At 52.7% G+C, this 27,700-nt stretch overlaps 5 protein-coding genes across 5 annotated transcripts; 2 read left to right on the top strand and 3 right to left on the bottom strand.

The window, feature by feature from the left end:
- Window positions 1-6,920: 6,920 nt before the first annotated feature.
- On the top strand, window positions 6,921-9,560 carry GUITHDRAFT_58344 (hypothetical protein; the record flags this gene model as incomplete). The annotated part of the gene is made up of 4 exons (XM_005821210.1): window positions 6,921-7,025; window positions 7,116-7,374; window positions 7,621-7,783; window positions 8,711-9,560. Coding segments are annotated over 4 exons (1,377 nt in total), but the record flags the coding sequence as incomplete, so codon positions are not given.
- Window positions 9,561-14,664: 5,104 nt separating this feature from the next.
- GUITHDRAFT_119518 (hypothetical protein) lies at window positions 14,665-15,257 on the bottom strand (the record flags this gene model as incomplete). The annotated part of the gene is made up of 2 exons (XM_005821209.1): window positions 14,665-14,982; window positions 15,246-15,257. 2 exons carry the CDS (start codon window positions 15,255-15,257, stop codon window positions 14,665-14,667), a joined length of 330 nt encoding a protein of 109 aa, XP_005821266.1.
- A 736-nt stretch (window positions 15,258-15,993) lies between these two features.
- On the top strand, window positions 15,994-16,529 carry GUITHDRAFT_119517 (hypothetical protein; the record flags this gene model as incomplete). The annotated part of the gene is made up of 2 exons (XM_005821208.1): window positions 15,994-16,131; window positions 16,185-16,529. The coding sequence occupies 2 exons, from the start codon at window positions 15,994-15,996 to the stop codon at window positions 16,527-16,529; spliced, it is 483 nt and encodes a 160-aa protein (XP_005821265.1).
- Window positions 16,530-21,069: 4,540 nt separating this feature from the next.
- GUITHDRAFT_147322 (hypothetical protein) lies at window positions 21,070-22,406 on the bottom strand (the record flags this gene model as incomplete). The annotated part of the gene is made up of 3 exons (XM_005821207.1): window positions 21,070-21,083; window positions 21,134-21,298; window positions 21,752-22,406. The coding sequence occupies 3 exons, from the start codon at window positions 22,404-22,406 to the stop codon at window positions 21,070-21,072; spliced, it is 834 nt and encodes a 277-aa protein (XP_005821264.1).
- A 944-nt stretch (window positions 22,407-23,350) lies between these two features.
- On the bottom strand, window positions 23,351-25,492 carry GUITHDRAFT_155783 (hypothetical protein). Its single transcript, XM_005821206.1, has 8 exons — window positions 25,439-25,492; window positions 25,259-25,333; window positions 25,153-25,205; window positions 24,678-24,800; window positions 24,337-24,382; window positions 23,871-23,922; window positions 23,743-23,817; window positions 23,351-23,650 (listed from the first exon to the last, which is right to left on the bottom strand). The coding sequence occupies exons 2-8, from the start codon at window positions 25,288-25,290 to the stop codon at window positions 23,636-23,638; spliced, it is 396 nt and encodes a 131-aa protein (XP_005821263.1). The 5' UTR covers window positions 25,291-25,333; window positions 25,439-25,492; the 3' UTR covers window positions 23,351-23,635.
- Between the last annotated feature and the right edge of the window lie 2,208 nt (window positions 25,493-27,700).

Raw genomic sequence — 27,700 nt, 5'->3', positions numbered from 1 at the left:
TCTTCAGAGCATCCATCCTCATCCTCCTCCTCCTCCTCTTCCTCCCGCCCTCTCCCTCTGCTCCATCGCTGAACCTATCAACTCCATCGCCATACTCGCATGCTCCCTCTCCAGTCTCGTTGAGGGTTTAGTGTTCAGTTAGGGGGTAGGGTGCGAGCAAATGACAAAGTAGTGGGTAGGGGTGATCAGCCTTGCTGGGGTAGTTCCAACCGAAGCCCTTGGTAGAGAGGGTGGGCAATATACAACATGGGGTTAGGGGTCAGTTTTGGCTGAAAACGAGTGGGTGGGGTACAAATGTCTTTGTTTATCGTCTTACGGGGGTTCTTTCCCAACAACCAATGTCTCAGCCGTATGGTAGGGTTCTAATGCTGAACTCACTAATGGGGTAGGGGTGTAGTGTTATAGTACGGGTAGGGTATCACTGAAGACCAGTTCCTTCACCAACCATGGGTGGGTACAATGTACCGATGATAGGGGTAGGGGTACAAATTTGGAGGGTCAACCAGCAAGGGTGCTTTTTTCGCTCATCACTGGTGGGTGGGGTGGTATGCAGTCATTCGAACCTGGGAGGGGGATTGTCGAATCGGGCTCCCTAGGGGTTCATAGGCGTAGATACAGGTGGGGTGGGTGGTTGACCACCGGTGCCTGAAAGATTGGCTGACGGACGTGCCATGCATATAGTTAACGTCCATGGGGGTGGGGTGGTGAGGGTAGGGCATCTCAGGGTCACTGGGGTACTCATTACCCGTGGTTGCAGAATGGATCTGGTACAAGTGTGGCTGCAGTGGCGAGGTACCGGGTGGGGTACAGAAATTGATGTCGGTAGATAAGGGGGGTCAGGGTGGTGCTTCTTTAAGTGGGGCTCACTAGGTCAGTACGGGTACCCACCCCCTGGACTTAGATTTCAGTCATCGGGTCTTCCCACGTACCTGGGTTCCCTTCGATCACCCTACCCACACGTTAGGGAGATGAGAGGACTTGCGAAAGACGCCATTGACGTGATAAGGCTCCACCCCTCATGCAATATTCTCTATGTCTGTCTCTATGAAATTATAGCCATCTGTGCATACCATGGATCTTTTACCCATGACCCCCAGCTCAATTGAGCCACCTACCCCCAACTATTTGAATCCTGATGTCAGCAGCAGTACCCATCAGCCCTATTTGCAGTCACAAGAATCCAAAAGTTCTCTGTTGGTACAAATTGTCCGCATGATTAGGTGTCAAAAGACGTCTTTTCGATGAGTAAATCTCGTATGAATATCCTCTCGTCGTCTCGAAAGGTCTTTTAAAAGTACAAATAAACGTCGTCGTCACACGGACTGAGCCGCCGCCTCAGCGGCCTCCTGTGACAGTTGGTTAGCCGGGCCGTATGCAACTTGGACCGGGCCGGTCCGGGCCGGACCGGCAAGTCCCAAGTCACTCAGTCAGAGTCACGCCATACACCGTGCCAGTTTACCGGGGTTTAGGGCTAGTACGGTGGCAACGTGTCCCGCGTGCAGACAAGTGAAGGTATCAGTTAAGTTGGGGGACTCGGGGAACAGCAGTTGGCAGGATTCAATGACTCTGTGATGATTGGGTTCCGGGTTCTCGCTGTCTTTTCTCTTCTCGCCGTTTGACCTGCCAGGCTGTGCGACCATCGGACAGTCTGGCACCCGTCAGCCCGGTACGCCGTCAACTTGCTAAGCCTCAGCCGACCCTCGACCGTCCTATCAGTGTCGGATTGTCTTCGTACTGATCTTTAACTTAATTTGTGACTTTGAGTGAAGCCTTGGCGCTTCCGATTATGCCGGTCAGTGAGAGACTTTGGCACAGCGGCTTTACTAAGTTGAGTAACCTCGAGATCTTGATCCGAAGTTTCCCCCGCTGCCGGGGGCCGGGGGGGTCGGACCGGACTCCCGGCTACAGTGGGGGCCCGTTTGCCATATACCGTTGCCTGGGGGAGCTGGCGGGTGACCGAGGATTCGAAATACTACCACGGTGAAGGTTGATGAGTAAAATCTATGACCAACCCCGTGACCGGGTTTATGAGACGTTGCTAGTTCGTGTCTGCTGGAGCTAATGGGACAACAACTCGTCCCACTCTTGCAAGCACGCACGTCCCCTGCTTCTTCCCCGCCCCTCCCCCCCTCCCCCGCGTCAAGCCTCTGACCTCCCTCAAGCTACCTCTGACTCTCTCTTTCAGCCCCTTCCCCCCCCCTTCCCCCCAGCACCTCCCTCTTTGATGTTGACGTGGTGTAGCTCTCCCTCGTCTCTCTCCTCGTCCGATCATTGCATTCTCTGCCGTGATCGCCTCCAAAGCCTCCTCCCTCCTGCTTGCTTGCATTGCGACAAAGGCAACCTCCTCCCCTCCATCGACCGGCACGGCAACTTCCCTCCCTCCAGCCCGTACCAGCGCTACCTCCTCGCTCACAGCAGCGCGTGGTCAGCGTCCATCGACCGGGAGGGGAACCTGAGCAGGAGATGAGGGAGGGAGATGGGAAGTTGGGTTCACATGTAAACTACTATAAAGACGAATCTGATGAACTAGGAGCTCGCTGAACGCAAGAGCAAGGCCGGAATGAAATAGCATCAGGCACTCGTGACCTGTGAGGAGATGGCAAGAAAACGCTCACATGTTATCATCATCATCATTCATCTACAAACCACTGTACTTCTACCACCATAGGTATATGAACCATACCGTTTTGTACTACATGTACCACCATCAATCAGTCTACGAACCATGCAGTCTATTTGTGCCATCATCGTCATCAACATATGGACCAAACTACGTTGATGCTTAGAACATCTTCGATCTAGTCGCAGCAGCAAAGTCTCCGATATCTTGATGCTGCAGTGAGCTACTGGCTATCGACCATCAGGCTTGAAAGAGCTCCTGATGGTGCTGAAGCTCAACAGGACTCGACGACCCCATACGGGTCAGCCGGGCTGAGCAGTCGGGAAAAGTAAGAACAGAACCATCAACACACGTTTGTAGAGGTAGAGGCTGATCCGTCCATACCCTGAGAGGTGGACTGAGGTAGGGATGAACATCATAGCTCTTGAGATGATGCCTTATCCTGGCCTGGAGCGAGCTCGGACCCCATGACCTCTAAGAAAACAGGCCCAGACAAGACGCCTCCCTCCAGCACGTACCAGCGCTACCTCCTCGCTCACAGCAGCGCGTGGTCAGCGTCCATCGACCGGGAGGGGAACCTGAGCAGGAGGTGAGGAGGGGGAAGGCCGCGGGGCTGGGAGGGGTCGGGCTGTAGATAGAGGGATAGCATGTACACTAGTACACGGAGAGGAGTTTATCTAGGACCAAGGGGCTAAGAGACAACGAAGCGTCTCAAGGCTGAGCCGCAAGTAGAGCATGCTGCTTCTGCCCTCCCTCCCGAGACAGAGACGGCCTGAGCTTGACGGGTGATGACGAGGAGGAGGGGAATCCGAAAGATCTTCTTGGGGAGGGCGTGACCCTTTGAAAGAGAGTTCTGTTGCAGGTGTACAGACATCGAAGCATCCAGCAATCCGAAGAAGCATATGAAATCTGCTTTTTAAGAAGTTCAATTGCATGATCGATGACAAAGAAAACAAGTATGTACCCGATAAATCTGTTCTGTTCCGACCGGGGACTTGCCATTATCGTCGATATTTACTTCGAACTTGAAGCTACCATGTCACTCTACCGGACTCTTAGCATAATCTCGTCACCCTGCACCCTACTGACTACCCTACATTTCAGAGGATCTCCGACAAGCATGACGGAAATCTCCGTGTCTTCCTCTGTCTGCATCCTCGACCCGACCAGCTGTGAGGGAGAGAGGTCAGCTCATTCCACCTCGTAAAAAGCATCCAACTATCTGAACACCTCGATCATCAGTTGACAGTCTATCAGATCCCCCTCGACCCTTCCTGATGCCTCATATCTATCTTCTCAACTTCTCGTTCTCTCTTCTCATTCACCTCATATCTATCTTCTCAACTTCTCGTTCTCCTCTCGTTCTCACTTCACGTTGTTATCCTCGTTCTCCTTTCCTGCGATCTATCCTGCTATCCTCATTGAAATATTTTTCAACAACTAGTCATTTGTTCCCCCGTTTCTGGTCAAAAGTTAAGGGAAACAAGAAGTTGAAAAACAAGGTACCCTACCTACTAAAATAATGCACCCCTACCCCTTCTATGATTAAAAATAACCCCCTCCTTTCTATTTACCACCCTACCAACTCACACCAAATCTGGAAGTAAAAATTTTTCCACACCACCCCTCAATCTGTGCTCGACCGACACCCCACCCTCTCTGGCAGTCAAGATGGTGGCCATGGCGGGTGCGGGAGGGACTTTTTCTCTTTGTTCACCAGTCGTCCTCCCCCCCCTCCTCTTCCTCCTCCTTGCCGCTGTTCCTTCGCCAGTCATGGCAGACGCAGTCATGCAGTGGGTAGATCTCACCGCCACCCCTCCTCCGAACCTGTTTGCCCCCGGCACTTGTGTTGTGAACAATGTCGCATACTTGTTCGACGGAAGCACAATCTACACGCTCAGCGATCCTCAAGGTAGCTGGTCCAAGATCACACCTCAGGGATCAACCAGACCCTCTGATCTCGTGGGATTTAACATGGTTACGGACAACACTTTCTTCTACACGTATGGCTCTCAAAGTGGTATGAGAATAAAATTTCTCTGCAGGATGTTGCTAAGCTGCATGCAGGAACAACCATGTATCGGTTTGAGCTCTCGAAATCGACATGGTCCATTGTTGACGCCACAGGCTCACCTACGTCAAAATACAACTTTGCAATGGCTTACATTGGCAACAAGATCTACAGCTTTGGCGGAGTTGATTATGGTGCGCATCTTTTTACATGATATCATCTGTCTCACTGGATCTCATGATCAGCTGCGACAAATGATATGAACGTTTTCGACATCTCAATCTCTAAATGGTCCACTATCACCGTCTCTGGCAATAAGCCGCCTGCGTGCTACAATCCCCAGATGGTTGCGATAGGAAGCTTGTTATACATGTATGGGGGCTACTGTAATCGCTCTGTGCAAACTTGATGACTTAGCTGATCGTGTATGTAGATGGTAGTGCAAAGTATGACGACGTTTACAGCTTTAATCCTTCAAACGGTGTCTGGACACTACTCGCTGTGACAGGAACTCGACCGACTGGTGGAGGACATTATTTCTCGATGACAAGTGTTGGGAGCTTGATATACATTTTCGGAGGAGAAAGTGAGTCGACTGGCAGAACAAAGTCGTTTTGGATGTCTGATATTGACTTGTTATGCAGATAGCAATAACAAAGTGAACTCGTTTGATACCACAAAGAATGCTTGGACTCTCCTGGCAACGACAGGATCTGAACCAGAAGCAAGACAATCAGCCGCTTTCTTCCCACTAAGCAAAAGCTCGATCACTCATCTTGTTGTGCATGGTGGCAGCACAGGCAGTAAGTCTCGTGATGACCTTTATATTCCTCTGAGTGCTTGTGCTTGTGCTTGTAGCTTCGCTAAGCAACATCTTGCGATGGACGCTGGACACCAACAGTATGTCTTGGACCCGGAAGGATGACACAGTCCCTTCGAGTCGCTCTTTCTTTGGGATGTCGTCTGTCAGCAAGCTCTATGTGGTGTCAGGAGCGGGAGCAGGTGAAATGACGACATTTCAATCAGATCGAAAAGTGATGACCTGATGAACGCAGGAAGCAGCTACAACCCGTACATATACACTCCCTCTACCAACACCTGGCAAGTCCCATCAGTTTCGGGATTCTGGTTCGTGGCGGATGAAAGAGACGGTCCTGCCATGGTGTCGGTGGGAACAAAGACTTATCTGCACGGCGGATATAGTGGACAAACGACATCGTACGGGTACGACGTGAACATTCTGTTCGGTAAGACTTGATGGACGCCAAGACTTTGGCGGGGCTGTTTGAAGCTCTATCTTTGATCAAAACTTCACCAGGTCAAATGACCATCTTTGACACGGTGGGAGGAACTTGGAGTCACGTCCAATATAGCTCTCTCTCCACCTCAACAACATATCCATCAAAGCGATACGGCCACGCCATGGCAGTGCTTGGGACCGCGATCTACCTGTACGGCGGACATGCATACACTTCCTCAAAGAGTGAGCGACGGAGCTTGCAAGAGAGAGCTGTGATGGCATGTGTTGTTCAGGTGATGGTCTATTGAAAAACGACCTCTACAGTTTCGACACGACCACCTACGCTTGGACTCTGCTGAGCACGAGCGGGTCGAAACCTTCGGCACGCTTTTGGCATGGGATGGTGGCAGTGAACGGCAACGTCTATTTGTACGGAGGAGCTGAAAGCCTCAACACGAGTGAGAGCAGCAGCAGTTGGAACCTTGTCTTGACCTTCTTGACAGACATGGCGGCTGACACCAACGTGTATCTGCTGAACCCGGGCTCGTTGACGTGGAGCATCCTATCGACCACAGGATCGATTCCTCGAGGACGTCGAATGCACAGCATGGTCTCCTTGGGATCTAATATCTACCTCTTTGGAGGAACAGACCCCGCCTCAGGTAAGTCTCTTTGCAATAAGTTGACAGGAGCGTCTTTGACTAGGGCTTCCAGGGAACCTGGTGGAGAACTTCCTCTACGAGCTGAGCACGTCAACCAGAGAATGGAGCATCACAGCAACTACAGGCAGCAGCCCAGCAGCACGCTGGGGGCATGGCATGACGAGCATAGATCAATACGTGTACATCTTTGGAGGCACGGGTTCTGACGGTAAGAGCAGCATGGCGTTGCAAAAAGGATAGACTGATGCCAGGACAGGCTCTAAGACTCAAGACTTGTACAAGATCTTTCTAGCAGGTTGTGAAGCCGGGTACGGGTACTCGACGTCGACGTCAGACTGCACAGTATGTGCTGCGGGCAAGTACAAAGACTTCACAGCAAACTATCCCTGTATCTCCTGCGTGGCTGGCAAGTACTCTTCAGTAGGAGCGACTGCATGCTTGACTTGTCGGGCCAACTCCTACAGCGTGGCAGAGAGCTCGCAGTCAGGGTGCGTGTGCAACAGCGGGTATGGCGCGACGAGCATTTACGAAGACTGCGTGACGTGTCCGGCTGGAACCATAACGGATCCGTCTACTTCACAGTGTGTCAGTTGCTCAGCAGGAACGTATGCCGCATCTACAGGGAAATGTCAAACCTGCCCTGAGTACGCGTGGTCACCTGCTGGCAGCTGGTCGGTGAGCAACTGTACCTGCAATGTTGGATATACAGCATCAGGAACAACATGTGTTGCGTGTAGCTCTGGTACGTACAAGAGCAGCCTAGGCAGTCAGGCCTGCACGTCCTGTCCTGTCGGCAAGTCTACGTACGGGACAGGAAGCACGCAAGCGAGCAGCTGTCTGTGTGCGGCAGGATATGCACCCAACGCCTCTTCGACATTGGGCTGCTCCCAATGCGCTGCGGGCAAGTACAAAGACTTCACAGACAACTATCCCTGTACCTCCTGCGTGTCTGGCAAGTACTCGTTAGTAGGAGCGACTGCATGCTTGACTTGTCGGGCCAACTCCTACAGGGAGGAAGGGAGCTCGCAGTCAGGGTGCGTGTGCAACAGCGGGTATGGCGCGACGAGCATCACCGAGGCCTGTCAAGCGTGTGCAGCTGGGACCTACTCAGACTCGACGATGAACGAGTGCGTGACGTGTCCAGCTGGGAAATACTCTGACTCAACAAGGTCTGCGTGCATCGGCTGTCCTGCTTACAGCTCGTCACCTGCTGGCAGCTGGTCGGTGAGCAACTGCACATGCAATCGAGGGTATGAGCTGCAGAGCTCCGGGTGTACTGCATGCGCGATCGGTTTCTACAAGTCTGTATCAGGATCCTCTCCCTGCAGCTCTTGCCCGGCGTACATGACCTCGCTTTCTATCGCGTCCACCTCACTTTCAGACTGTGTTTGCGACAAGGGATACACGCTCAACATGTCATCGGGTCAGTGTGCTGCTTGTGCTGCTGGCCAATACAAGAGCGAGCTGGGATCGAGCGCTTGCATTACGTGTGAAGCCAACAAAACTTCTGCATTAGCGAGCGTTTCCGTTGCTTCCTGTGTGTGTCAAGCCGGGTATGGCACGACTGGTGCAGGAGGAGGATGCTCGTTGTGCCCTGTAGGCACGTACAACCAACATTGTTCCTCCTCATCATGTGCTTGCCAGGCCTGTCCTTCAAACTCACTGACTGACCAGACGGGATCAGTATCGCTTGACAGCTGCTTGTGCACCTCAAACTACTATGAGATCCGGTCGTCGTCAGGGCTGGTCTGCAATAAATGTGCTCTAGGGAAGTACAGCTCCAAGGGCTCGAAAGTTTGTACAGACTGTAGGATCTGTGAGTATGGTCGGGGAGCTCAGCAGTGTACCGCAGATGCAGCTTGTGTTGATGTGTGTAGTTCCAACCAGTATTACCAGCCCAGCACCACCTCCAACTGTCTGACCTGCACGTCATGTGATGGCAAGAAACTCGTTAGGAACTGTTCCGAGTTTTCCGATGCTGTTTGTGTTCCCAGCGATTGCTCATATACCTGTGAGGAAGGAAAGTACGGAAATTTAGACTGCCCGGTGGAATGTTTCTCCTGCGTTCAATGTCCAGCTGGTCAGGTGAGGTACGGCTGCGGGGGAATAAGCTCAGGCTCCTGCTACACTTGCGAACCCGGCTTCTTCACAGCTACCATCAACAGCAAGTCTTGCAGTGCATGTGCGGCTGGGAACTACTCTGACGTGTCCGGAAGCACAACGTGCAAGACATGTGGGCTGGGCAAGTATAGCTCCCAACCTCTGATAGGATCGAGCACCTGCTACTCCTGTCCAGCTAACTCATACACCTCCTCGCCAGGATCTTCCAACATCGAGGCTTGCCTGTGCAACGCAGGCTTCACAGGTCAGAACGGAGGACCCTGCAGCGATTGCTCAGTAGGACAGTACAAGAGCAGCCTAGGCAGTCAGGCCTGCACGTCCTGTCCTGTCGGCAAGTCTACGTACGGGACAGGAAGCACGCAAGCGAGCGACTGTCAGTGTGCGGCAGGATATGCACCCAACGCCTCTTCGACATTGGGCTGCTCCCAATGCGCTGCGGGCAAGTACAAAGACTTCACAGACAACTATCCCTGTTTCTTCTGCGTGTCTGGCAAGTACTCTTCAGTAGGAGCGACCGCATGCTTGACTTGTCGGGCCAACTCCTACAGCGTGGCAGGGAGCTCGCAGTCAGGGTGCGTGTGCAACAGCGGGTATGGCGCGACGAGCATCACCGAGGCCTGTCAAGCGTGTGCAGCTGGGACCTACTCAGACTCGACGATGAACGAGTGCGTGACGTGTCCAGCTGGGAAATACTCTGAGTCCACGCAAGGGGCTTGCACTGCTTGTCCTGTCGGTACGACTTCTGTAGCAGGCGCGATGAGCGCGTCGGAGTGTCTCTGCGGGGAAGGATACACCAAGTCAGGATCAAGCTGCACGGCTTGCGACATCGGGACGTACAAGGACAGCATAGGGAACTCGGCTTGCCTCCCGTGCTTGGGGGCCGCAAGCTGTCCGATCGGAGCTTACAAGCCTGACTGCCCGTCAGCATCGCGAGTCGACACGCAATGCAAGCCGTGCATGAACAAACCTAACAACAGCGTCTTCACGACCAACGGAGGGAGCCAGGACGCATGCAAGTTCCAGTGTGCGGAGGGATACAAGCTCAACTGCGAGACCAACACTTGTCAGATCTGTCAGCCTGGCTCGCAGTACTACTCCCCGCCTGCTGCAGACTGTAAGGAGTGCCCTATCGGCGGGAATTGCGACGGGTCGACCCTCAACCCTAGGGTAGCTGGCTCGGCGTGGGGCTGGGAAGAAGGCATCCTCCGCATTCAGTCGTGCCCAGCTGGATACATCTTGATCCGCAACCAGATGAACCCTCAGCTGGACGACTGCAGCGAGTGTCCTACCTCCTACTACAGCCCGGTCCCTGCGAGCTACAAGGAACAGATCCAGAGCGTCAGTTCGCCGTCTGCTGTCCTCTTGAAGTGTATTCCGTGTGAACTGGATAAGGTCGACTGCCCGGGAGGCAGCCAGTACATCGCGAAGCAAGGATACTGGACGCTGATCGACTCGTCCTCGAGTAGGCGAGCGGAGGCCAAGAACGACTCGAGCAGCCTCAAGATTCCCATCTACCGCTGCCCACCTGACGCATGCGAGCAAGGGAACAACTGTACCGTTGGTCGCAAAGGAGTGCTCTGTGCTCTCTGCGATGAAGGTTACTTCATGGCAGGGACGGCTTACGGTGAGTGCTGGACGACTGAGGCTTCTTCTCTCTCCAAGTCTCACTGTCATGGCAGGAGCTGAGTGCAAGCCCTGCAACGGCAAGGTTGAGAGCTTCAAGACCGGAGGACAAGCTCTGTTCGTGCTCGTGATGCTCGTCCTGTGGTACGTGTTGATCCTCCGCCCGCTGCTCGGCTTGTCGAAGCCGGAGAAGCGAGCGACTAACGACGTGACGACGTGGACGAGGATCGTCTACTACCTCAAGAGAGCCTGGGAGTACCTGAGGCTGGTGATCAGCTTTCTTCAGGTCACTTCCTCCTTCACAAACTCCTACAACGTCCCTTGGCCTCTAGAAGTTCAGAACCTCTTCAAGATCGCAGCGGCTTTCAAGTGAGTGACGGAGGGGGTGGGGGTGGTGAAGGCCTGGAAGAGAGCTGGGAGGAGGAGGCGATGGCAGCAGGGGGAGCTGACGAGACTGAGCAGGTTCGACTTGTTCGCCTTCACAGGCATGCACTGTCTGCTGTCGGGGATGACGTTCAGCCAGAGACTCGACCTCTACGGCATCGGGCCTGTGGTGGTCGGGGTGTTCATGCTCCTTCCCCTGCCGTTCCTCAGGAAGACAAGCCCCGCCAACGTGCTCAGAGACTCCCTCCGCCCCTGGTGCATCTTCCGCTTCAACCTAGGGAGACTCTGCCCCTGGTCCGACCAGGAGGACGAGGAAGACACCAAGAATCGTGTAGATCTGCTTGCCAAGGGTGAGGACATGAAGCCGGAGCAAGTCATGGAGCAAGTCGCACAGGTCAACGAGTACAACGCGCATGTGCAGGAGAGAGTCTGGTTTTGGTTTCTCTTCTGGTAGCTCATCACCTTGTGCTCTGCTTCTCCTGACGTCTGTGTGCTCAGGTGCTTCTTGATCTATCCTCTCCTCGCCATCTTCGCTTCCTCGGGCTTCATCTGCAAGACCGTCGGGTCCAACAAGTACCTCCTCATCGACTTCTCCGAGGCCTGCCCCGTCTCCGACGCCTCGAAGCCCATCTTCTGGAAGGTGGTGGTCATCTTCCTGGCCTACCCCGTGGGGATACCAGTCTTCTTCCTCTGGATGCTCTGGCGGCATGAGGTCCCGAGGCTGGCTCGGGTGAAGAAGGAGAACCTGCTCTTCATCGAGGTGCTCAAGGAGTACAAGACCCGAGCTGAGCGAGACAAGGAGAGGCAGCCGGTGGTCCGGAAGATCGCCCACCTCCTCCACGAGCACAGCAGCCACCGCAACCGCCTCCTCATCTCCGACAACCTCACGCCCTCCGAGCTCGAGTCCGTCTTGCAGTTCGAGTATGTGAAGCTCTTTCTTCCATCCCTCCCTTCTTTCAACTCTCTCCCTCTCTCTCTCTCTCTCTCGCTTTCTCTCTCTCTCTCACTCTCGCTTTCTCTCTCTCGCTCTTTCTCGCTCTTTCTCCTCCCCACTCCCTCCATTTCCTGCCTTCCTCCTGCTCCTGTTCCTCCCGTTTTCTCTCTCTCTGCTCCTCTCCTCCTCCTCCTCCTCCTCCTCCTGCCTTCTTCTGTGTGATCGGGTGGAACAGATGGTGGCACGACACCATCACGGAGACCGACGATCATCAGTTCCTCCGACTGGTATCGCATGCTTTCAATCTTCTGCATGTCTTGACTGCCTTGCGGCAGAAATGGCTTCGCCCGTCAAAGCAGGAGAAGGGTGGGAACGAGATGGAAAACTTGGATCAGTCGCAGGAGACAGTGAAGAGAAGAACGCTCTCGAGTTTGAGGAGGTGGAAGGTGGAGGTGGAAGAGCAGCTGGGGAAGTTGCGGTCGCAGGAGATCAGCATGACGAGCATGCAGCAGCTGCTGGAGAACAGAATCACCTGGTGCAAGAGCGCGATGCGGTGGATCAACAATTGCCCTGCTCATCTGTTCAGCGACTCGCTGCCTCCCGGGCACGAGGGGGAAGACTTACACAAGTGTATCTTGTTCATCAACAACCTGCTCTTCGACGAGGCGCGAGACTTTCTCCTCCAGGGTCAGGAGGTGGTGGGCAGGTGGAAGAAGCAGGTCGACGATCACTCGCTTGCTCACGCGACCGCCCGCAAAGATCTAGGGTTTGAGGATGACGATGAGATGGAGCAGTACTGCTGCTTCCTCCCGGCCTCCCAGCAGAATCTCCAGCGCGAGTCCTCGAGCTTCATTAAGCGGTTGTTCTCGCGGGACCTGAAGAAGCTCGTGCAGGAGGGCAAGCAAAACGTGACGATCGCGGAGAAAGACCTCGACCTGGTCGCTCGCTACCTGCGCATCCAGGAGGCGATCTGGGTGAGGAGCATCTGCGAGAAGCTCGACAAGGAGAGACAGGAAGGCGGGAAGGAGGAGCAGGACGACATGCTGTCAGAGGAAGAAGAACACATCGACCCTGAGCAGGTGCAGGTGAAGGTGCTTGGTCGGGGAGGAGAAGGAAGTCAAATCTTCCAGTCCAGCGAAGACGGGGAGGGCATCATAGACACAGGAGAGCTGCAGGAAGGCTTCACGCGGCAGAGCTGGCTGCGCTACTTCATGAAGCGAGGCTTCTCCAACCACACCAGACGCGTCTTCGACTGGCTCCTCCTCCCTGGGTGGAACAGAGCCTATCCTGCCGGCCCGGCTCGGCTCTTTGCCTGGATCGACCAGGAGGGACGATGGTCGAGCATCGTCAGGGCACGGGAGGAGAAGCGGCACGAGGTGCTGCTACAAGCAGCTCGCAGCTACTTCGAGCAGAGGAAGGCGCTGTCGCGATTCCCCATGGCGCTGGAAGAGCTAGTCATCCGCCTGCAGGAGATCCGCCTCAAGGAGGCCGTGCTTCTCCTCGGACGACAGCTGCAGCACCAGGGAAAGATCGCGGTCCCGCCATGCCGGTGGATGACCCAAGACGAGCTGCTGGAGCGAAGGAGCCGAGTGAAGATCAAGGCGATGCAAGTGACGTCGTCAGAAGAAGAAGCGTTCGAGGACGAGGACGATCTGATCAACATCGAGAAGATAGCGGTGCATCAAGCTGGCTTCATCTTCCAGGCGTATAAGGTGAGCTTGTGCTGCTGCTGTCGTAAGATAAACGTGTCAAGGTGGACTTCTGGTTCTTTGAGATCGTCGACATGCTGCGAAAGTGAGAGTCGCTGCCCGTCGCCTGCGGTCCTTCTTTCTCACCTTGTCATGCGGCAGGTTCTTGATGATGGGCATCGTCAACTTCATCTTCCCCGACTCGCCTCAGCAGACCGCAGCTGGCTGCGCTGTGGCCTTCACTTCTCTCCTCCTCGCCATCTACTTTCGTCCCTTCGTCAACAGGCGGCTCAACACCTTGTATCAGCTCGCGCTCTTCACGCAGACGCTGACGCTTTTCTGTGAGCTCCCTCGTTGTCGCGATGACGGTCTGACGTGTCATGACAGATGGGCTGATGCTTGACTTGCAGAGGTACCTGTGACGAGTCATAGTTTTCACCTTGACACGTGTCTTGCTCGACAGCTTGCAGTACAGGTTGGAAGAGGTGGTGACGGGCGAGACGGAGCAGACGACCTTGACCATCATCATCATCGCCTCCAACATCTCCGTCTTGTTCCTTCCGGTTATCCTCTGGATAGCGCAGGAGGATGTCATCGACCGCTCTTGGCGCTTCTTCGTCACAAAGACGGGCTTGCGCCGATGTCTCTCGCAGATGGTCTCTTCGCGTGTTTCTCGCTCGCTCGCGCTTCCTGCTGACGGCTTTCGCACAGGAGGCGAGGAGAGGAGCAGGAAGGATCAACCAGGGAGCTCAGAACTACATGCTCTACCCGTCGAAGATCGCAGAAGTTGACGGCCCGACATCTCAGAGGAAGCTCTCGAGACGCAAGTTGTCCTCTCAAACTCCCCTCACTCCCACCTCCCCGGCAAGCATGACGGGAATCTGCATGTCCTCCTCTCTTTGCACCCTCGACCCGTCCAGCTCTGCTCCGGCTGAAGCGGAGAAGTTGTTTTTTGTAAACAAAGACGTGCACGAGATCCAGGAGGAACGGGAGGCAGGCGCAAGGTGAGAAAAATCCTTTTTTTCCAGCATGCTTACCAGGTTGTGAAGCAGTCAGCCGCTCGAGTAGATGTACCAATCACCGCGCCAGTAGACCTATGAGGGATCAGCTTATTTCACGTTGCAATGAACATCCAATCTACCTCAACACCTCGTTCACTTGACGTTACAAGAAATCTCAAGTTTGATTTGCCTCAATACTGTTCTTGCTCTGTATGCTTGTGCCCGGAATGGTGAAAGTGCAGAAACTTGGGAATTTGATAAGGGAGGAAGTGAACATGCTTACCTTCTCATATTTTCACTTCTCATATTTTCACTTCTCTCCTCTTCACTTGTCTTTTCTTTCCTTGTCCTGTTTTTGACTTCAGATCATTTACCTTTGATTAATTTCTTATCTGATCTGATCTGGTCTGGTCTGGTCTGATCTGATCTGATCTGATCTGTCCTTCATCCATAGTCTTGCTTCTCAATTTCATCTCTTTTAGCTTCTCTTCTCTTCTCTCTTCTTCTCTGCTGTTCTCTCCATAGGGCTCCAGCTCCAGCTCCAGCTCCAGCTCCAGCTCCAGCTCCAGCTCCAGCTCCAGCTCCAGCTCCAGCTCCAGCTTCTGCTCCTGCTCCTGCTCCTGCTCCTGCTCCTGCTCCTGCCCTTCCAGCTCTAGCTCCAGCTCCAGCTCCAGCTCCAGCTCCTGCTCCTTGATGTACTAGACGCGGCTCTCGATCATCCCTGCAGCAGACTCTTCGACTGGTTTGACAGCGGAGTGATCAGTTAGATGTCAAGTCAAATAGAAGTACGATGGTGTCACATCATGGGACTGTCCAGACTTGCTCGGTAAAAGCCGACGACCCGCCCCTAGACAGGGCGCTCCTGACACCGCGTTCACGTGGCGTGAGCACGGATGATGAGGGGCTCGTCCGACCTTGTCGTGTACCTTGGCCTCTCCATCTGACTGACAACATGACTCACGTCAACTCTCATCCTACCAGACTCTGAGAATAGACTCGTGTCGCAGTGCCAGCATGCACGCATCGGCCCCATGAGCGTGTACTGACTCGTCATCATTGGCTCGTGTCGCTCGTTGAACATCACTGACTGAAGAAGCTCCAACTTGAGATGACGTCATTCAGTGCAGGCCCGCCGGGCCCGGGGCGGGCCTCCGAGTCTCAGTGGCCCAGGGCCGGGGGGATGCAGTCACGTGCCAGCCTTAAGCCTGATCACGTGACTTTCTTTTTTCTCATGTCTTGCCAAAAAGGGCCACTAACTTGGTAAAGTTGACCGGCTAAAACTTCGGTACCACCCCTACCCCTCCGAATCAGTTCAAACTACCCCTAGTATCAAAATACCGCCCCATGACTCCTCACTGTCCGAACCCCCCCTTCTCCTCTCCCTTCCTCCCCCTTCCTCTCCCTTCCTCTCCCTCCTCCTCTCCCTCCCTCTCCCTCCTCTCCCTCCCCTTTCTCCGTCCCTTCTTCCTTCCTCCCTCTCCTCCCTCTCCTTGCCTCGCTCCCTGCTTCTCCCTCGCTTTCTCAATCACTTAACACCTTTCTCTATTACCTTCCTCCCCCTCCCCTCCTCCTCCTCCCTCTCCTTGCTCCCTGAGAGAGCGCGCAAGGCAGAACGCTGACCCTTACGTTTGACCTCAGGTAGAAATCATATCACGGCACCAAAATCCGACACAGCCGTTAACTACATAGTCCAGCAAGGCAGACCCATCATGCCTCATGTCACCATCTCGCCCCGCCCTCGAGGCCCGAGCTCTGTTCCATCGACTGCTCTCCCTGAGGTCAAGATCTCAACGGCGGTCCTCGAGCCTCTCTTCCGTCTCTCGATGAAGGATGCCGCAAGCCGTCTGGTGCTCGAGCAACGTCTCCATCCTGTACGACTCTGACTCCCGTCTTTACCCAGGGGGTCTCAACCACCAGCCTAAAGGCTGCCTGCAGGAAGCTCGGCATTTCGCGATGGCCTTCGCACAGAGCCAGGGAGCAAGGGCTGTACCGGAGAGCTCCAGCTGGATTGACTGAGGGCCTTCCGGACCTGACAAGCTCAGCACCGAGCTCTAGAGCACATGGCACAGAGAACAACAGGGGTCTTGTGAGGGAGGGACTGGGACAGTCAGAGGGGAGCAGAGGTAAGATGGAGCAGTGGGACGTTGAGCAGGCGGTAGACGAGGGCTGGGCCTGCCTTGAACCGGGATGGATAATGGAGTACATGAAGGCAGGAATGCATGAGGACGATGACCTGGGAGACTGAGCAAAGTGATAGAGCCTGTCAAATCGGATCGTCATCGTAGCGCAGTGGAGTTGGAAGGCACTTGTTTCATGTTCTGATTCATTCCAACTAGCAAGCACGAGTATCCGTTCCAGGTCCGAAGCTGATGAACCTGAGTAAATGTCCACAAGACTGTCCTGGAAAGTGCAAATCTTTAAACACACTGCGAAGAGGTTGTCCAGGTGAAAACTTTGAAATGACTTTCGCCTTGACTTCGTCTCTTGTGAATGCTCTCTGTCTAATTCACAGCACCTCTACCACAACCGTCGTCTCTTGTTCATTGACCGGCTGCCCTCCACCTGCAGTCTTGTGCTCATTCATTCAGTCATGGAAGTAAAATTCGAAAAGAAATCAAGATGGCAACATTTAATATTTTCAACTTTTCAACTTTCATTGCATGTACTGCCATGGTTCCGACTACGGAAGCAGCCTGGCCTGATGAAGGGAACTTGGCTGACTCCGACCCGCTGTCCGTCTCTGACATACTACGCTACCGTACGGGCCGTACGGCCCCGGACGGTGGCGGGCCGCCCGGGCCGACCGCCGGAGGGACCGGGCGGCGCCGAGGTACTGAGAATCGAGTCGTTGTCGGAGTATCCGATGACATCAGCCCGGGCCGGAGGCCTCCGGATCCGCTCGGAGACTCAGGGCGGAGGACTCCCGGGAGGTGCTAAAGTTAACAGTGTGTGTCACAGAGTACAAGTTAACAGTGCGTGTCACAGAGTACAGCAGAATCTCCGGTACCAATTTAAAGTCAACGGCGTGTATCACAGGGGTGATTTAGTACTGCCCTCGAGTTGACTAATAGAAAGTGATGCGACTGGTAGAGGTCAAAACTACGGAAGAGCTCCGACTCCGCGAGTCATAAGGGAGGACCTTTACAGGAGGAGGGTATTTTTAGAAGAAAAAGTAAGGGAGCCAAGTAAGAAGGTGCAGTAAAGAAGGCTCAAATGACCGCAAAAAACCCAAAAGACACCTTTTCGGAAGATCCTGCAGGCAGCTTTACGACTGCGCATCTTGTTTTGCTCCTTCAACGGCCCCCCATCCTTCCCTCTCCCTCCCTCCCTCTCCTATATCGTCCTCCCCCCTCAAGCAGCTCCGAACCTTGCCTACCCACAAGCTTCCGACTCTCCTGCTCTCTCCTGCTCTCTTGCAGTCGTGATCTCCAACTTCGCCTTCACCTCATCTGCTCCTCTCCCCTCTTCGCAATTTTCAGATGGAATCCTGCAAATCTTCCCTTTCCACTTCCCAGTCGCTGAACACCGCTCCTGCTCCTGATCCTGCTCCTGCTCCTGCTCCTGCTCCTGCTCCTGCTCCTGCTCCTGCTCCTGCTCCTGCTCCTGCTCCTGCTCCTGCTCCTGCTCCTGCTCCTGCTCCTGCTCCTGCTCCTGCTCCTGCTCCTGCTCCAGCTCCAGCTCCAGCTCCAGCTCCTGCTCCTGTATTCTGCCAATACGGAGCTTGCTTCAAGGCCTCCATAGACCGGCAAGGGACCCTCGTGCCATGCAGCTGCAGCCTCTACCAGCGCTTCCTGGTCGCCCACAGCAGCCCGTGGTCAGCGTCCATAGACCAAGAAGGGAACCTGACAAGGAGATAAAAATGTGTACATGTGTATCCTAGGAGAGACCATCTCACGTGTTTATATGTATCACTGAATGTAAAGTAGTCTGAATACAAGTTCAAAGAAGACAAGTGAATCTCGACGGGAGACAAGACAGAGAGGAGAAGGAACAGTGTGTATCTGTCAGAGGTTTTGAAGAAGAGGAATACACAGACTGACAAACCGATCGTGACAAAAGACATGAAAGAATCTTGACAAACGTATGTAGACTACCCCAGCCTGTCTTGTACGAGTACATGTAGACTACCCCAGCGTGTCTGGTACGAGTACATGTAGACTACCCCAGTCTGTCTTGTACGAGTACGTGTAGACTACCCCAGCCTGTCTTGTACGAGTACATGTAGACTACACAAGCCTGTTGTCTGGTACGAGTACATGTAGACTACCCCAGCCTGTTGTCTTGTACGAGTACATGTAGACTACCCCAGCGTGTCTTGTACGAGTGACATGTAGACTACCCCAGCGTGTCTTGTACGAGTGACATGTAGACTACCCCAGCGTGTCTTGTACGAGTACATGTAGACTACCCCAGCGTGTCTTGTGCGAGTACATGTAGACTACCCCAGCGTGTCTTGTACGAGTACATGTAGACTACCCCAGCGTGTCTTGTACGAGTACATGTAGACTACCCCAGCGTGTCTTGTACGAGTACATGTAGACTACCCCAGCGTGTCTTGTACGAGTACATGTAGACTACCCCAGCGTGTCTTGTACGAGTACATGTAGACTACCCCAGCGTGTCTTGTACGAGCACATGTAGACTACCCCAGCGTGTCTTGTACGAGTGACATGTAGACTACCCCAGCCTGTTGTCTTGTACGAGTTACATGTAGACTTCCCCAGCGTGTCTGGTACGAGTACATGTAGACTACCCCAGCCTGTTGTCTTGTACGAGTGCATGTAGACTACCCCAGCGTGTCTTGTACGAGCACATGTAGACTACCCCAGCGTGTCTGGTACGAGTACATGTAGACTACCCCAGCGTGTCTGGTACGAGTAACATGTAGACTACCCCAGCCTGTTGTCTGGTACGAGTACATGTAGACTACCCCAGCCCGTTGTCTTGTACGAGTACATGTAGACTACCCCAGCGTGTCTTGTATGAGTGACATGTAGACTACTCCAGCGTGTCTTGTACGAGTACATGTAGACTACCCCAGCGTGTCTTGTACGAGTACATGTAGACTACCCCAGCGTGTCTTGTACGAGTGACATGTAGACTACCCCAGCGTGTCTTGTACGAGTACATGTAGACTACCCCAGCGTGTCTTGTACGAGTACATGTAGACTACCCCAGCGTGTCTTGTACGAGTACATGTAGACTACCCCAGCGTGTCTTGTACGAGCACATGTAGACTACCCCAGCGTGTCTTGTACGAGTAACATGTAGACTACCCCAGCCTGTTGTCTTGTACGAGTTACATGTAGACTTCCCCAGCGTGTCTGGTACGAGTACATGTAGACTACCCCAGCCTGTTGTCTTGTACGAGTACATGTAGACTACCCCAGCGTGTCTTGTACGAGTACATGTAGACTACCCCAGCGTGTCTGGTACGAGTACATGTAGACTACCCCAGCGTGTCTGGTACGAGTAACATGTAGACTACCCCAGCCTGTTGTCTGGTACGAGTACATGTAGACTACCCCAGCCCGTTGTCTTGTACGAGCACATGTAGACTACCCCAGCGTGTCTTGTACGAGTGACATGTAGACTACCCCAGCGTGTCTTGTACGAGTGACATGTAGACTACCCCAGCCTGTTGTCTGGTACGAGTACATGTAGACTACCCCAGCCTGTTGTCTTGTACGAGTACATGTAGACTACCCCAGCGTGTCTGGTACGAGTAACATGTAGACTACCCCAGCGTGTCTGGTACGAGTACATGTAGACTACCCCAGCGTGTCTTGTATGAGTACATGTAGACTACCCCAGCGTGTCTTGCTTCTGTATCGCCTGCTCCTTCTTCCTCGTTCAACTTGGTGCATGTTCACCTGCACCTTCCTCCATTTCTCTACCAAAGACACAGACAGCTCGAGCTTGACGGCGAGACGTGCGGAGTGTGAGGAGGAGAGGAGGGAGAGGAGGGAGCGGAGGCGGGGGAGAGGAGGCGGGGGAGAGGGGACATAAGGAGAAACGAAGGCAGGCAAGCAGGCAGGGATTCAGGCGAGAGGCAGGAGCATAGGGGTACGAGGAGAAGAACATGGGGCTGAGTGATCATTGTCTTACCTAAGTTGAACGGGCTAGTAAGAGCCAACACACATAGGAACAGGTGGAATATATTAAAACCACCATGCTGCTCCTTCTCTTCCTCCCCCTCAAGGGCAACATTCCCGGTAAAGGATGATGTGCCTGTTACACTCAATGTAGTTCCTACGCTCAGTGCTGCTGAACAAGTAACTGCTCCGGTTAATGTTGATGTGCCCGTTATACTAAGATTATTTGCGCAATTGATATTTGCAGCAAAATCAACATCCACAGGTATGTTTTTGAAGAATTGATTGGTGCCATATGGATATATCTTTATTACCTCTCTTTCTTTTACAAGAGCACCATATCCAGACATACCAGTTGCTGAAAATCCTTGATATTCATTTGCTTTATCTCCTCCAAGTATTGATATAGAAGCATAAGTTGCTCCCTTTGTTATTGTTTCAGTTGCTGAACCACTCGCCCACGTTGATGAAGTGTGAACATGAAAAGCTAAGTTTGTTTTCCTATTTGTTCTTTCATCTGATGGTGTGCCTAAAATGTTTTGAATAACCAAGGATTTGCTTTCAATCCACGTATTATTGTTTGCTTCATCAAGAGCAACATCAATATTATTTTTGTACTTCCATCTATTATTGACATCGTCATAAATGCCCCATTCATTATTGCCATCATGCGTAAATACAACCCTGCCATCAATGCTGTACCCCTGCCAACTATTTACACCAGAGCCATTGATTTGAACACTGCCATATTGACCTGAGACAGTCGATAAATAGTTTGTATCGTTGATGTATAGATCCCCAACTCCAATGTTCAACCCATCAATATATTCCTTGGTGTAATAGTTCTCGTTAGAGGTGTCAATCTCGGTCTTGGTGTAATAATTGGGTAACGTGACATCATCAAGAAACAATGTATTACCTTTGAAGATTGTTTTGTAGTCTCTCAAAACATTGATCATCTCAATAATACCACCAGAGGTTTCGCTTTCCTGTAGTGTAAAACCAAACACATATTCATCTAATTCTGTTTGTGTCAGTTCATTCCCTAGTGTTAAGATCTCCTCGCCTTGGAATGATATAAGCCTGCTATCTAATTCAGTCGTTGTGTTTCCTTCAACATCGATCTTATATGTGCTATCATATACATATGCTTCGCCAGCAGCTAGATTGAGTTGTGATCCATCTGTTGTGTTGCGTGAATATATCTTGATTGCTCTGTCTTGATGAAGTCTATGTATTATCTCTGTCTCTAACAGATTTATAACAGTGCCAATAGCAAGCCGTAAAACATTAATCCAGTTCAATAAAAACAGACCATCGGCCTTGCTTGTATTCAAGGATGAAGCTATAAGACCTCCAACAAAACCAGCACCAGCGGAAGCAAAGTCGCCAAGACCAGAGAAGATGTCAAATGCGTCATTTGCTGTATCAACTATGTCCCCAAGATTGGCTTCATCATCTGGATTTGATATGCTGTTAACACTATTTACCAGACCATTGATGCTATCTATGATGTCCTGAATAGTGATATATGAGCCATCTTGCTTTCTTAAACTGATTGTGTAAGTAGCCGCTTGATCATCATAGAGCAATTGGATCAGATCGGAGTCATTGTTGAACAGTGCTGTCAATGTTTGATTGTTGGCATTCTCAGCTAGGTTTATGATAGATTGTAAGGTAGATATTGCGTTGGAGTTGTTTTCAACATCACTTGATAAATCTGTTATTGTTGATTGTAAGGTGTCAATGCTCGTGGTGTTGGCATCAACACTTGTTTGTAGGGTGTCAATGCTCGTAGTGTTGGCTTCAATGCTCGTTGCGTTGGCTTGAATGTTCGCTGCGTTGGCTTCAATGCTCGTTGCGTTGGCTTCAATGCTCGTTGCGTTGGCTTGGATATCATCTGTGTTTGTACTAACAACACCCTCCAATGCTTTATGTGCCTCATCTAATTTGATGATAGCTGTTTTAAGGGAACTGATCTGATATTGAACTGTATCAACAGACAAGCCACTGATCCAGGTGCTCATTTTAATTAGAATGTAGATTTAATTAAAAATCAGATAGACAGTTTCCTTTCTTATGCCAATTTTAGCTCGCTTCTTTCTATAAGTGTTGGTAAAGCTCGATTGCTCATAATAGCTGATTTGCTCCCTAGTTAGAAGATTGTTTTTAATGAAGAAATCTAGGACATATTCGTTCCTGAATATAGATTCAACAAGGTCCTTAATGAATGTATTGTATTGCTTCTGCTTCATACGATACAGATACTGGGCTTCATTCATTTATACAATATCAATAAAATAATCTGAGTGGGGGTTCCGCTGGGGGCGGCGGTGGGAAGATAGAGAGAATGAATAAATACTCTATTGAATACCTGATGTGATGTAAGAGAGATGAATAAGATCTTATAGATCATGTTATAGTACATAGAAGACTAGAAGATAAGGGGGATATATTAATATTTCAAATATTTCTTATAGAAAATAGAAGTTAGTTTAGAGAAGATAGAGAGAATGAATAAATACTCTATTGAATACCTGATGTGATGTAAGAGAGATTTATGAATAATTATTAGAGGAATCTTTGTGATAGTTGGGGATAGGGGTGTAGTTGGCGGGGACGCGGGGACGTTATCCTAAACTTTTGCATATGGCGAGGAGGGGTTGGATAAAGAGATATAGAAAACTTTAGGATAACGTCCCCGCGTCCCCGCCAACATCCATGATCATCATCTAGTACATAAGAAGACTAAATATAATTTGGCGGGGTGGCGTTGGGGTTTGTGGAGGGTTTGTGATTGTGTGGAGGGTTGCTATGTGATGACTGACAAAGGATCCCTTGCTCTGTGTGCTGCGCACACCGCCCAGCTGCGCAGGGCTTAGCTCCGACCCTCATTAGAGAGCAAAAAGCCTTATGAGAATGGTAAGGAGAATGAACAATGTTTTTTAAACATTCAACTGCCAGCTAAGTTGGGTGTTGAATAACTTTATTCGGTGGTGCCCAAAGAGCACACCTCACAAAACAGCCTGTTAGGATGTGATTGCTTTCAAAGCAATTGAGAAGGGATTGATGCTCTTGTGTGCTAGCGCACACACGCCAGCGCTATCGCGCTTGGCTAGCCCCACGACCGACCCTGGTAGCATCCAATGATGGTCATTGACGCACGAGAGACACAGGTAGCCTCCAACGAGGATCAGAGACGCTCCATCTCCCCCTGAGCAGGATTCCTCTCCATCTCCCCAATTGTTCAGATTGGTCACGAAGAAGTACCCTGGGTACTTGGTCAGCATCCCTCGTGACCGATTTTGACAAAAAGAAGGTTATTTGTCACACGGGTGGTCATATACGTCATATACACTTTACCGCATGCGGGGTCAGGAGCATGGAGATCAGCCGGGAGCGAACGTCGTCGCTGATGTTCTCCCCGTTGCTGTCCGACTAGCAGGAGGGTCAGGTGAGGGCAGGGAGGTGGCAGGAGGGCAGTGGAGCACCTGACCGAGAACCTTGAGCGCCCTCCCGATCGCTTCGACCGCCATCTCCGTCCTGAGAAGAAAGTGAGCGAGGAGGAGGAGGAGGAGGAGTTGCAGTCAGCGAGGAGGAGGAGGAGGAGGAGGAGGAGGAGGAGGAGGAGGAGGAGGAGGAGGAGGAAGAGGAGCAGCAGCAGCAGCAGCAGCAGTCAGCGAGGAGGAGGAGGAGGAGGAGGAGGTGGTGGTGGTGGCGGTGGAAAGAGGAGAGCCAGGGAGAGAGAATGGGGGAGGATGAGGAAGAGGAGCAAGGAAAGATAAGGGGTGGGTAAGGGGGGGGGGCAAGGAGCAGTGGCAAGAAGGGAGGGAGAAGGGAGGGAGAGTGGGAGGAGGAGAGGGAGGAGGAGAATGATGTGGTGGAGAGGGAGGTGGAGGAGGTGGATAAACGCGAGGCAGTAGAATGAAAGCGGATCAAAAGCAGGAAGCGACTCACTTGGACGCGCTCTTGGGGCGAGAGGACCCGCCAGCACTTCGCGGGGCTGAAGAAAGAGATGAAGAGATGAGAAGATAGAAAAAGAGCGAAAAGTACGATGATGCGAACGAAAGAGGAGGAGGAAGCAGAAGGAGGAGGAGCAGGAAGGAGGAGAGAGATAAGGAGTAGCAGGGAGGAGAGAGGGAGAGAGGGAGGAGGAGAAGCAGGAAGGGAGAGAGGGAGGGAGAGGAGCAGGAAGGCAGAGAGAGGGAGGAGGGGGAGAAGGAGGAGCAGGAAGGGAGAGAGGGAGGGAGGAGGAGGAGGAGGAGCATAGGGATGGTGATGGGGGTCGAGAGGCAGACCTGCGTTGCCTGTCTGTCTGTCCTGCAGGGAGAAGAGCTCTGAAGGAAGCAAGCTGCTCCTGTTGGCTGAGACATCTGGCGTGGGAAGGGGATGAGGGGTCCGGCTCGTCTCTGCGTCTCTTGCTGCAGGAGAGGGTCAGCAGCGACCGACGGCTGATCGGCTGCGGGAGAAGAAGCGGGAGGGAGGTGAGAGAAGCAATACAATGATGAGACGCCAAGCGAAGAAGGTGAGGGTGAGAACAGAAGGAAGTTGAGGATGATGATGATGACGATGACGACGACGACGACGACGATGGTGATGGTGATGGTGATGGTGATGATGATGATGACGACGACGACGACGACGATGGAGATGGAGATGGAGATGGAGATGATGATGATGGTGATGGTGATGATGATGATGATGATGATGATGATGATGATGATGATGGTTGTGGTGGTGAAAATCTGTGACAAGAGAGCAACAGCGTTTCACCTGTCCAGGTCACAACCTGAGATGCCTCCTTGTGCTCTAGCAAGGCTTGCAGCCTGTCGACAAGTCACGTACCCTCAAGCTCTCACTCTCTTCCTCCTCCTCCCACCTGCGAACTTTGTTCGCCGTCACCGGTGCCATGCTGTCAAGATGAGAGCCTGTGATGTGAAGCAGATCCTCCACCTGATCCGAGTAAACACACTCCTCCTCCTCCTCCTCCCTCCTCCTCGTCGTCCTCGTCCTCCCCATCCTCGTCCTCGTCCTCTCCCTCTCCCTCTCCCTGTCAGACCTTCCGCACTCCCATGCCCTTCAGCACGTCGTAATCCATCCACAAGTCGTTCTCCTCCAGCAGCTCCACCAGCTCGAGGGTGGATGTTCGCGCCTGCGCGGAGGTGAGGGACAGCTGGGATGGGAGCTCAGGACAAGCGATCGACCTTGCTCGATGCGGTTGGCAAGGAGTGACCGACACACTGCTGAGAGAGGTCAAGAGAAGGAGGAGGAGGAGGAGGAGGAGGAGGAGGAGGAGGAGGAGGAGGAGGAGGAGGAGGAGGAGGAGGAGGAGGAAGGAGGAGGAGGAGGAGGAGGAGGGAAGGGCTGGCGGTAGGGGCTGAGGGTGAGAGGGGAGGACTTGAATGATGACCTTGTTGACAAGAGTGCAGTAGGCGATCTGAAGCTGCGAGTGTTGCGTCTGAACAGTCACAAGCAGTTGCTGGTGGGCAGAAGAGTCAGCGGAGGTGAAGAGGCGGAGGTGAGAGGGAGAGGAGTTGGGGGAGATGAAAAAGTGGGAGGAGGGAGAGATGAGGAAGAGGAGGAGGACGAGGGGTGTGAAGGATAGCTGCTCCTCCCTCCTACCATGATCTCTCGCTCTCTCCCGCACGCATCTTCAAGCTTCTTCTCCGTCTCCGTGCATCTTCGCTGAGTGAGCTCAGGGAGCAGAGGAGGGAGGAGGAGGCACCGGATGCAAGTCGTGACGACGTTGGTGATGTTGTCAAGGAGGTCCAGCTTGGAGTCATGACTCCTCGAGTCTGCGTTGAGAACCATCTTGTTCTTCTCCTCCAGGTCCTTCCGTACCCCTGCCACCCCCCATCACTCCTCCCGATGACCCCCCTCCCATCCTCATTCCTATCCTCCCCCTCGCCATCCTCATTCCCTTCCTCCCCTCCCTTCCTTTCTCCACCTCCTCACCTACCTCCTCCCTCCCTCTCCCTCACCACCTCTCTTCCTCTCTCCTCTTCTCTCTTCTCTCTCCTCTCTACTCTCCTCCCGCAACTCACTTGCTTTCTGTACATTCTCCGAGTCTTTCATCTCTTTCATATGTCGAACCTATCAGGATGATCAGTCAACGATGCAACCATCGCATTGAGATCGCTCAGAAGCATCGAGGCTTTGAATGTTGATATGAGAGTGAGATTGACAAGCAAGCGATGTTGACAAGGACTTGTCAACCAAGAGGCATGACGGGAGCTTCACAACTCATCCGCAAGCTTCTGAATCATCACCTCCGCATCTCGACGAGCTTGTTTCAGCTCCGACACTTCCTGCTCTTTCTGCTTGTTCGACAGGACGTGAAGGTCGAGATCAGCCTGCAGCTTCTTCTTCTCCTCTTCCAACCTGCCGACATGATCAGCGGAGCAGCAGCAACCTTGTGTGCGACTACTTGTCTGCCTTGTCTTGCATCACCGTGAGCTGTGGGACTGTCAGGAGCGCGCAAGCGTCAGTCTCGCAGCTTCACCTCTGCTCGCAAGTTGTTGATCTCTTCCATCATCTTGTTCGATTCTTGCAAACTGAAACCGAGGGATGAGAGTTGTAGTGTACGATGATGAAGAAAACGAGAAATGAGCGATGGATGGAGAAGAGGAGTAGAAAGCAGCGATGAAGACAAGACATGAATGGAGGTGTGAGGGATAGCGAATGCAGGAAGTGAAGGAGGAGGAGAAGGAGATGGGGGAGGAGGATGGAGAGGAGCAGTGAGATTAAGACCTGTTGTCGGATGGCTGTAGCTTCTCTCTCGAGTTTGACCTGCCGTTGACAACTCTCAAGAGCAGCAGGGGAAGGAGGAGAACGAAATGACAGGAGGCAAGTATGTGATGCAGTTGAGCTGATCAAGCACAAGGAAGACAGGCGGGAGCTAGTGGCGTTTGTAAAGGAGGAAGAGAAGAGGAGGGAGCAGCAGGAGCAAGAGTAAGAGCGTTGAAGGTGGAGGGGGAGGGCGGCGGCGGCGGCGGCGGCGGCAGCAGCAGCAGGAAGAGGGAGGCGGAGAAAGGTCAACATGACTAGTCACCTTCTGAGAGAACCTTCCGCGCGTCCATCGGGACTTGATCTTCTTGAAGATTTCTTCATCTCCATCGTCTTCTGAATCTTCTCAACGATAGCGCCTGAGATGTCTTGAGATGCGCGAGCAGCAAGGAAGAAGACAAGTAGGGGTGAGAAGGAGGAGGAGGAGGAGGAGGAGGAGGAGGAGGAGGAGGAGGAGGAGGAGGAGGAGGAGGAGGAGGAGGAGGAGGAGGAGGAGGAGGAGGAGGAGGAGGAGGAGCGAGGTGAGTAGCGAAGG

This window comes from Guillardia theta (assembly GCF_000315625.1).
Source record: "Guillardia theta CCMP2712 unplaced genomic scaffold GUITHscaffold_149, whole genome shotgun sequence".
In the NCBI taxonomy this organism is placed as follows: domain Eukaryota; class Cryptophyceae; order Pyrenomonadales; family Geminigeraceae; genus Guillardia; species Guillardia theta.
The sequence above is the reverse complement of the archived record's forward strand: the minus strand, read 5'-3'. Positions and strand labels throughout refer to the sequence as shown.